The sequence below is a fragment of the Puccinia triticina genome, chromosome 10A, assembly GCF_026914185.1.
Source record: "Puccinia triticina chromosome 10A, complete sequence".
In the NCBI taxonomy this organism is placed as follows: Eukaryota; Fungi; Basidiomycota; class Pucciniomycetes; order Pucciniales; family Pucciniaceae; genus Puccinia; species Puccinia triticina.
The window spans coordinates 6176062-6187105 of record NC_070567.1 but is presented as its reverse complement, the minus strand read 5'-3'; the positions used below and the strand labels follow the sequence as shown (position 1 = coordinate 6187105).

At 45.6% G+C, this 11044-nt stretch overlaps 1 protein-coding gene across 1 annotated transcript; it reads left to right on the top strand.

Annotated features, from left to right (window-relative positions):
* Positions 1 to 6914: 6914 nt before the first annotated feature.
* PtA15_10A640 (uncharacterized protein) lies at positions 6915 to 10147 on the top strand (the record flags this gene model as incomplete). Its single annotated transcript, XM_053160837.1, has 4 exons — positions 6915 to 7467; positions 7820 to 7983; positions 8836 to 9008; positions 9076 to 10147. 4 exons carry the CDS (start codon positions 6915 to 6917, stop codon positions 10145 to 10147), a joined length of 1962 nt encoding a protein of 653 aa, XP_053024771.1.
* Between the last annotated feature and the right edge of the window lie 897 nt (positions 10148 to 11044).

Below are 11044 nucleotides of genomic sequence, written 5' to 3'. Positions count from 1 at the left end.
GGTGCCACCATATTGGATAATTTGTGCGTCTACATATGAGAAAATGGAAAATTTTGAAATGGACTAGTTGGGTAACCATAAAGCATACCACAACGTTCCCACCCAATTTGGCAATCTGACACTTTCCCGCACTAGTCTGTCATCTCCGCCCAATTTCCGCTCCTCTCCAACGCCTGACCTCCCACGTCCTCTGCCTAGCCCCCACCAGTTGGTCTCTCACCAGAGCCTCCGCCCCAGCTCCACCCGCTTTGGCTGCCCTGGCTCACCTGCTGACGTGCTGCTGCTATCATTCCCCGCATTTGATACACCACATTCCAGCCCTACACATACGCTCTGGTCCAAACCCCAATCCACAATCCGTGTACTTCTGATTGGTGCATTCTGTCCAGTGCAAATTTCTGTAAGCTTTTCTGACATCATCCTCAGTGCTTATGTCACCAAAATGCACTCTGAGCTCAGCCACTTGTGCATTCCCGCCCGCGCTATTGCCAATGTGGAACTCCCAAAAGATCAGGAAAGAGCTGTGAGGGGAAATAGTCAACTACACTACTAACAATGTAGAAGAGGCTACAGGTGCTGGTGAGGCTGCCCTCTTGACTAATGCTGATGGAGAGAGGGTTACACTAAGAAAAATAAAAGGCTGTGGCTGATGATTCTCTTTGACTTAGATGCCTTTTACACTTTATGATTTTGAGGTATATCAATCCTACTGAGTGAGAGAGGAGAAGTGAGATGGGGAAAAAAACAGAAACTCTTGAGACACTTGGAGATGGGTCAAGGCTCTGAGGTTAAGGTAAAGAGATATATGCTGGGAGATATATCTCACTGGGGTGAAAGTGTATCTAAGTGGGGTGTGTAAAAGGGTAGCTACAGAGTGTATGTGGGGGGAAGGTGCATACAAAGTGCAGTGGGTGAAGGAGCATGATGGGGATACAACATCTAGAGGGGTGTTTATATATGTGAGAAGTACTACAGGAGGGTAATACATGATGAGCACATAGTAAAAATATCTAAAGATGAGCAGTAATGATGAAGGTGCAATGAACAAGGAGTGTACATGAAAGGTAGCTATGTAGAAGATGACATAATGATGAACAGAAGTAACAGATATGAGGTCCAAGAAGTGTACATAATGAAGATGAGCATTTGGTAATAGCTACAGGAACTATGAAGGAATGTACTGCTGATATCATATGAAGGGAAAATGTGTAATGAAACTATGTATAATCTGCAGTCCTATGTAGCTATGATACTAATGAATGATGTATGTAATAAAGCTAAGGATATGTATGAAGAAAATACCTGGCAAAACTGTGAATGCCAATAACTGCTGATCCATTTGGAAATCCTAGGTGAAATGAGTGGGTGACTAGGGGTAAAATTGGGTGTATAAGCTGAATATGAAGTAATAATGGGATATTTTGAATGGGTTTATGAGATATGGAAGTGGTGGTATGAACAGGAACAGGTTTACCACACTGAGTGGACATTCTACCACGCTTGCCCATATAAATCACCACAACATGACCCCTCCACGCTTTTCCGTCTCCATTCCCATCAAATACCGCAAGCTGACACTTTCCCACACTAGCCCTCCATCTCTGCCCAAATTCTGCATACTCCTCTCCTCTCCAACGCTGTGGTGGCCAGACGGGCACAGGGCCTCTCAAGATCATCAAAATCTTCAAGTCAGCAAGATCAGCAATCTCACCAGCAAGACCCTTCAGCCTCAAGATCCCTTCTCATACTTTCTCACTTCCTCAAGATTCTCAGTCCCTCCCAGATTCTCTCTTTTCCTTTCTTGGTCCTAACACATGTGTCATGTGGGTTTGTTTTGTTTCATTTATCTTTTTTTTGTTTTCTTTTTAGATTCTTTATCATTTGTGTTCCCTTTCTTCTTATTCTTATTGGTTTCATCTTTATCTTTGATTGTTGTGGTGTTTTCTTCTGTTTCTTCTTTTTTCCTTTTTACCTGTTTGATTTTTGTAGTTAGGGATGTGATGACATGTCCTGTGACATGTCACTCCCCAGAGTCCAAGTTTGAGTTTGAACTTGGAGGATGGGACGGCATGGGACTTGCTCTGATCCAAGAGAAATTCCATCACCCTTTTCTGATCCGCTGGCAGTGTCCCCAGCACTTTCCTGATCCTTGGCCAAGTGGCCTGTATCCCTATCATCTTGATCATCACCGGCAGTATCCCCGGTATCCTTTCCTAATTCTTCTCTCATCTTTTCATCCACCAAACCCGCCAACAGTATTCCGTCCCTGTTGTCTCTCAAAAATCTACCCCCAACGCTATCACATTTTGATCCTCATCTTATTTGCCGGACCACCCACGAGGGCAGCTCACTCAGCCCCATCCCCTTGATACTCTTCCTACCACCTGGCACGGTAGGAGTTCCACAACGCTTGAACTCCCATGTCCTCTGTATAGCCCCCGTCAGTCATTCTCTCATCAGCGCCTCTGACCCAGCTCCATCCGCTTCAGCTGCCCTGGCTCACCTAGTGACAGTCCAGAATCTGATACGCCGCAGTCCAGCTCTTGACCTCCACTTCCAGCATAATTGGCTGGGTTGAGGTTATCCCAGTTAAACTGGGATGAACTCAACCAATTTAAACTTGGTTGATCTCACCTGATGAAATATAAATCCAAGGTACCCCCCTTGGGTTTACACTACATTGGTCAAGATCAACCCATTTTAAATTGCTTGAGTGCATCCCAGTTAAACTGGAATGATTTCCCAAATATGCTGGCAGTGCTCTGCTCTGGTCCACAATCCACAGGTCGTCCCAATCTGTGCTTTCCATAAGCTTTCTGTTGTGCTTTTTCCAACGTCATCCTCAGTGCGTATGTCACTGAATTCACACTGAGCTCAACCACATGTGCATTCCAGCCCGTGCTATTGCTGAGAAGACATTCTGTCACACATGCCAATATAAATCACCACAATGGGCTCTCATATGTACATATTTTTGGAGACTGTAAAATGAAGATGTGTCTGGTGAGAGTCAACAACCTCAGCTATGCTTATACACATACTAGAGTGATGCCTTTCTCAAATGCTACAGACACTTGTGGCTGCCATAGAGGGTGTCAAAACAGACCTGGGTACCATTTCCACCGCTGTTACCCGTACAGTTTCTGCCAAAAACGGGCAGGGCAAAATAGAGCACCACAATTTTGGGCAATGACAAGTGCTGGAGGCAAAAGGTGTTGGTGTGAAAGTGGAGGCTGAGCATGGCAGAGGTAACAGGTGTTGGGCATGGGAGCAGGGTGTGGCAGACAGTGTGTGTGCATGTGAGAGAGGAGCTCAACAGAAAGCCTATGAGTCTGTTTGAGTGGACATAGTTGGAGAATCCAAAATGATGGTCTATTGGATATTGACAACAACAGTGGGCCAATGTGAAGTTTTACAATATATGGGCCGATTTGTGTAACACATCAGCCATTATTTTTAAGGAAAAACTGTTAATTTTAACAAACAAATATCAAATTTTCAATACTTTACAATAGGGGGTATCAAATATGACCAAATCCACCATTATGTAATTGACGGGTTTGAAAAAACCCACAATTTTCAAAAAATGCTGGTTTACCTTCTACCCCATTTTGGGATCCACTGGTGACAAATTTCATTTTTGGCCAATTGACTGGTTTCTAATCTTGGATTTCTCATGTTTGATACCCCCTATTCCCTAATACTTTAAGTTAACAGGTAACTGTAACAGCCCACTATTGACAGCCGACTTCTATTTGTGTACTTAGGGATTCATAATGTACTTCACAACTTTTACTCACTTACAGATTATTATTGTTGGTGGCTTTCAACAGAGTGGTGGATCTGAGTTCTGAGGAATCACTTGAATCTTGAGATCATATTGTAAGGAGGTGGCGGGATGTTCATCTCTTACCTGATCAGAACTCTGTCTGGACACATTGTTACCATTAACTGTAACAGAAGTGTGTTATGATATTACACCTCAAGGAATTTTTTTTGTCCAGAAACTGCAGTGCCAGCAGTTGAAATGCAGAAACTCAAAGGATGCCTGATATGACACTCAAGACTTTCTCAAAGTTTATTTCAACATAGGGAACAACATATTTATAAAAGCAACTTATATTTGAATTACATCAAGGTCCATGGGGGAATTTTTTGAAATTTCATCAAGCTCAAGATTTGGGACCATCCTCAGGAGCCTAGCAAAGAAGTGAGGTCCCGCACTGTATGAGTGGAATTTTTTTGCCCTGTTTCATGTTGATGTCACCCGATCACATGGTCAGCAGATTTAAAACTACCGTACTTGATCATCATAGCACTGAACCCAGCACTTTGGAAAGCAAGCACAGATGAACAGTGCCACTCGGCTATAAACAAGCAGGCGCTTAGCTGTACTTACAGACCTAACCTTGGACATTTCGATAGCGGAAGATGAAACAGAAAGCTGCCCGTGATGCCTCTCCTCCCCTATTTGTACCACGAGCCCCTTAGAACTTTACTGGTCATTGTGAATTTTAACGGGTGTTTAATTCGGTTGCAAAGTTTAAACTCGTTCATTTGGTGTCTCAGTCTGTCTCAATCACCTCGAGCAATGAGAGATCAGCATCATAGTTATCCTCATAGCCAGAAACTGTAACCAGCAAGTTGAATCTCGGAGGAATCAATCCTTCAAATTGTGTAAACAAGACACATTTCTCAAAATAGGACAGCTATAATTCAGTTTTTAAGAGGGCTGAGGCCGAGCCGAGAGCACAGATTTAGGGACATTCGTGTTCACGCTTCGAAAAATGAAATTATTCCGCTGACCTACTGCCGAGTCCAATACATATTAGACTGAGCAAAGTCTACACGGAAACGAGTCAAAATAAACTTCAACAAACATCAAGATCAAGGGAAGAAACCAATCTCAAGAATTTAAGTGTCTTGAGCCATGAGAACGGCTGGTTAAGTTAAGCACTATGGAGTTTGGGCTGGCGATTCGGATTAGGGGCATAAAAGGTGCTGTTTTAGCAAGAAAAGGGAAGCCTCTGGTAGAAATTAGTGCCACTCAAAATGAAACATTCATGAGTTCCTGGAAAACCGGATCACAATTGTTTTTTTTTTTCGTTGCATCGTGGTGATGTATTTATGTGCAGTTTTGTCATGAGTTTGATGAATTGATACACTCGCGGGCCGACTGCCCAAGATAAGCAATCCGGCCTTTAGAATGAATTTTGCCGAAATACTTGGCTTGACAGGTTGCTTGATCCATTTTCTTTATAAAATAGATATCATTATCAGTCATGAATTTCCTACCAAGTTTGTTTATCATATTTTACGTACGTAATAAGGTAAATTATATGCAACCAATACATAAACTGTGGCCTTTCAAGAGCTTTCAAGTAACCGATTTCATCGAGCCCGATCAAACTTTTACATCCCGGTCTCGATACGAATTGCTATCGGGGTTAGGGGCCGAAGCGGTGCTCCAAGGTGTCGTAGAATGCTGCCAACGTGCGGTGCGTGGATATGATCTATCGTAGTGCAAAGGAGAAGAGGGAAGGCAGAGCTATTGGTGTAGAAACATATTGGGAGTTCATTACCAGCAATTGCATTGCTAACGAACCCGGTGGTTAACTTTCGATCAGCCCGGTAACACACCGCAAGCAGGGTTAGGACTCCGGCAGTGCACCGCCTCCAGGGTGCTAATTCGCAACCGACTCTGCCGTCGCCGTTCTTTGTGAATATGAAATTACAATATACGTCGGCCAGGGTCAAAGTGATGTAACTCCCTTTCTTTGGGCTCTGTTTATTCAAAAAGCTTTTTTTGTTGGTTATAAGTATGTATGTATTTTTGCAGTCATACCTGGTTTTTTTCTCTTTTGGCTTGTTGCTGTTCTGATTGTCATCTGGCTGGTTGTACAGACTCTCAAACCGTTTCCAATCGTCTCAAACATTGGCCTTACGAATCGAATTCATCAAGCGACTGCGCTGATGAAGTCACCAGACAATCATCAGCTTTCCTTTCAAATATAAAAATATCTGAAATCTCCACACCTTTCGGCATCCGGAGGCACACCAATCTACCTCGCTTCCTCCCACGTTCTTCCCCTGATCTCAGTCTACAGACTTGTCTGAATTCTTGAAACATATCCTTTCACTTAAGCATTGTTATTGCCATCCGTTCTCCATTCTCGGTTGCTGATTCTCCTCCACCGCCGCTCTAAACCAAAGTCTCTCCCAAGTACTCTATCTCGGCTTACGTTACTAGACGTCATCAATCTGTCCTATCTAGAATCCTAATCATCAGCTGGTCCATTCCCCAAACCTTTCCCACTCCTGCATCCTCAGCTCTGTTCCTCCTCGGCCCTTCTCAGCACCGATTACGTCGTTATATCTAGCAGGCCGTGCCGATCGGTAGCACAAGAGCTCGATCCGAACCAAAACCCGGAGGGCTGGATAAAAAAGAAAGATAACCAAAGCGTCCTACCGGAAGAAGAAGAAGAAGAAGAAGAGGAAGAGGAAGGAAAAAAGGAAGGAAAAAGAAAAGGAACTCATGAAAACTTGAACTTATCGTCATACATAATAGGATAGACATTCATGTACTTGGACTAGTTGCGCACCTCTCTACATTCATATTCCATTCAAATCGACTTTGTGCGTACCACAGAAGTCTTCCAAGAAGCAGAAACAGCAATCAGTAAAAACCACCAGAGTCCTCTGATCAGCGGACCAGTTTAACCTTTTTTGATTTTGTATTAAATAGCCGGCATCTTCCAGAGCAGTTTGCCGGAGAAGTTTTCAAGATTGCTTTGCAAGTGGCGTTCGACCCGATCGACTTTTTAAAAGGGCTCCCCACTTCCCATCACCTCCACCTTCCTAGCAGCCTGTATCCGCCTCTCCGCTCTTCCCCGGACCCCAGGTGATCGACAAGCATGGCCATGAGCCCCTCTTCAGCAGATGGGCATCACTCTCAGTTCATCCACCGCCAGTCATTCTCGCCTCAGGATGGGCCATCCTACGCCAACAGCCGAGAACAGCCCCAGCCAGTCATTTCCTCCTTAGCCCCCCATCCAGCCGGCGGGATCTCGTGTGATTTTAACCAAGCTCGTTCAGATCCCCGACCACTTGACTTGCCACAGTCACATACAGCAAACCATAATCATCGCCCGGCCATCAACAACAGCCACCCGACCAGAGCCACAGGCCCATCCGATAATCCGCATCTCTCTCACCCCACCAAGAAGCCCAGTGCTCAGAGCAAGAGCACCACCGGCTCCAACAAAAAAAGCCTCCCGGGCACCCGGGCCGATCAGCCGACTCGGCCCACTCAATCGGCCGCCGAGCTCTCCTCAAGCAAACATCCCCACCCTTCTTCCCCCGCGGCCAATCCGCCAGTCAAGAAGAACGGGAAGCCCCTCGCCAAATGTCCGTTCTGTGGAATGACCTTCAAGAAGCTCGAACACTGCCAACGCCACGAACGAACTCGTATGTCGCCCTCCTCTCCTTCAACCTTTTTTCTCTTCCCTCTCACCCCTCCCCCTCAATGTGTGCCCCCCTGTCCCGCCCTTTTTCGTGAATGTCGGCTCGGCGCTTTATGTTTTTCAGCCAGGACTCTATTTCTCTCCCCGTGGGTTTACCATAATATATCTGCGGTGTATTGTGCTATTCCTGAATTGGTCTGCGATTGCGCTCCGAGCAGCAGAGGCAAAGCTCAACCAGACCATTCGGCCGATTTTTTTAAGTCTTCCCCACCCACTCGTAAACTGCCTTTAATGGACTCTATATCACAAATCGCTGTGTCCCAATCCACCATGTCACATCTCTCTTCGGCATCCAGCCCAGCTTCCAATGAGACTTCTTGGGTTCCGATCCCATGAAGTCACTAGCCCACGTCGGCCATCCATGCCATCTTCCCCGGGTGGTCATGACGCCAATCGGCATCGCCCCACAGCCAGTGCTCATAGCCCAACGGTCGATCGATCGGTCGATACGTCAATCACCGTTGATCTCTGGCTCTCGTTCCACTGCAGCCAGCAGCCGACCTTTTTTTTCTCCTCCTGCCTCTTTTCGATTGCTCGGGAACACTCCGATTCACTCCCCCCCCCCCCCCCCCCATTGACTTCAGCTTGAACCCGTATCCGACCGAGCTGAGATTGGGCCCCCGGCAAAACTACCGAACCCAGTCTTCCAACTCCATCGATCCATTCCACTCTCCAAAGCTGTTTGGCCCTCCGCTATTACTTTTTCACCAACCTGCGTTCTTCCTTATTGGTAGGGGGATATAGATACCTGGTAATCAGCCCCGATCCCATGCCTCAGTCAAAGAGCACTCTATCAATTGTGCTGCCTGTGGTCAGCTTGAAATTGATTAAGCGCTTCGTATTCAATAATGTGCATTTGCTGAGTCCGTTATTTTAATGTGAGCGGAACAGAGTCGGGTCCACTGCAATCAAATTGCTTGGGCTTCTTCACTGGTCATTGCCGCCCCCTTAACGGCATAGGTCTCTAAGGTGTCTATCCCTCAACCTTTGTGCTGGCTTGTCGTATCACCTTCCATTCAGTTTCCTACTCTACATTTTTCGCCTGACTTTCTGAGGAAGCGGACCAATATATTCATGAGATGCTTTCTTTTCCTTCAGACACGCTGGCCAGGCCGTATTCTTGCACAGTATGCTTGAAGACATTTGCTCGACAGTTTAGTATACCCTTTTGCTCGGTCATTTTCAATTCACTTCACTTCATGATTTTAGTCTACAAAAACTAATGCTTCTTGGCGTCTACTGGAAATCTTTTTGTTTTGTCCCGATCATTGAGTAGAGATACTTTGAACCGCCATCTCCGACTGCATTCTAGATCCGATGGCAAAACGTCCATCAACAAATCCTCGCCGGGACAGCCGTCACAAGCACCAGCATCACCCTCGAAACAGCCCCCACACATTCTACCCAGCTCACCAATCCGGTCCAATTTCGATGTGTTGTCTGTCTCCGGAGTTCCACAGCCTCCTTTTGTTTCCCCAACCAATGGTCCCCGACGCGACAGAGGGTTTTCGCTGTCAGCGTTGGAGCATTCATCCCTTTCAGGTCATCTTAGGCGGGACCCCTCTATGATCAACAATGCCCCCCGTCAGTCTATCAGTCTTCCGCTTCAGAGGCATGACGAGCAGTTCAACCACCCGCATCATCACCCGGTGTACCCTATTCGGTACAATCAAGCTCCTCAAACATCGTCCCAGCTCAGCTTGGAGATATCCTCACAACCCTCCGAGTCCTCAGCAAGCTACGTATATGGCGAAGCTATGGAAGCTCGCCGGGGCTCTTGGTGCCCCGGAGGACAAATCTGGAGCGACATGACGCTTCTTGCGCCTGACGACCCGGGACCTCCCCTACCATCTACTCGAGGCTACCGCCACCAGCCTGAACATCTCAGCTTGGGGGTCGCCAACTGGTCGAAAAATCTGACCAATACGTTCGGATTAGTTGAAGCTGGGATTGGACCCGTTCCATTGTCAGCTCCTGCAACCTGTACCAACTGGGGCACATCTCTGATCGGATCAGGTGCGCCCGAAAGTAGCAATCAGACCACCGGGTCTGTTGTAGGGCCCAGATGGGAAACACTTCCTCAATATGAAACTCAGTCACATATTCACCCAAGCTGGTCAGGCTTGGGTCGCTTAGACGAGGAAGAACAGATCAAGCTGGAACCTGAACCGGGTACAAATAGTACGGGTACATCCCAACTCCTTCTCTCATCACCCTCTCAGCCGGGCTCCTTCGATCAACCGAACCCGATTGAGGGCAATTGCCCGACTGGATCATCGTCAACAGAGATGCCACATGAGCCTTCATTTGAAACCAATCAATCCGTTCACTGGTCGTTCCCTCCTGGGGGGAATCTTTCTGACCCATATCTCACTCAGTTGACTCATCCAGCAAGCTTCTCCTCATCCTCCGACCCCCTCGATTGTTTCGGAAACGTCTGGCAAACCGAGTCCAAGAACCTCGGCGTCGACGACTTCCATCCAGCCTACTGGAATCCGCGGAGTATTTGTGTCGATGGTCCAGACGGAGATCGGAAACCGATCGCCGGTAGCCATGCGGTTCTCAATCCAAACGGACTGCCTACTAAAAACCCTTGGGAAGAAATTGTCGAGTTGGACTTTTGAAGCCATTCGATCTTCTCTGTGTTCTTTCATCTGACACTCTTATCTCTGGTCTATCGCAAAAACAAATAACAGCAACACCCCCACTTGGGAACAATATTGTTTGATCCATATGCATTCCTCGGGATTTTTAAGGACTCTACATAAAAACTTGGGAACTACATATATACTTATCTATTATTGTATAGATATGCGTCCAGAAGACTCTTCTCTTCTTCTCTCTCTCATACTGCTATTTCAATCAGTTCTAGATCGTTTTCATTTCATATTTGTTTTGCATATCTATCTATCTTTATTCATGTATCACCCCTCCTGCTGTTCTTCCCCTCCAGTTTTCTCATTGATTACCAATTACTTTTTTCATCAATTATCTAAAAAGGCAATACATGGAGTATGTAGTGTGCTTTGTTCTTTTGGAATTTTATCATCATCCAGTTTGTTTTTGTTCTTTACACTGTATCTCTTTCCCTCACCGCACTTCTTTTGTCATCTTTGATTTTCTTTATATAATTTGATGATCCAATACTTCAATCAACATATCCTCCAGCTATTTCCTTCTTCCATTGTACTTTTACTTCTTTCTTTGAAAAGAAAAAAACATTCTGACACGTTATACATTGAATAACTAGTATTTGATGTGAAATTTTGTATACCCTCACATTTTTTATTTGTATACATCTCTTGATTTATGGTATTCAAAATTGCATAAGATTTTTTTACATGAAATCATAAACTGCAATTCTGCCTGGGAGATGTCACTTTCACGCTGACATATCCCAGCCAAAATTGGCTTTATGATTTTATGTAAACAGTGACACATGCAATTTTGAATACCATAATTGAACAACACATCCCCATTCAATTTGCAGCACCAAAGTCCTGATGAATGAGCCATACAGA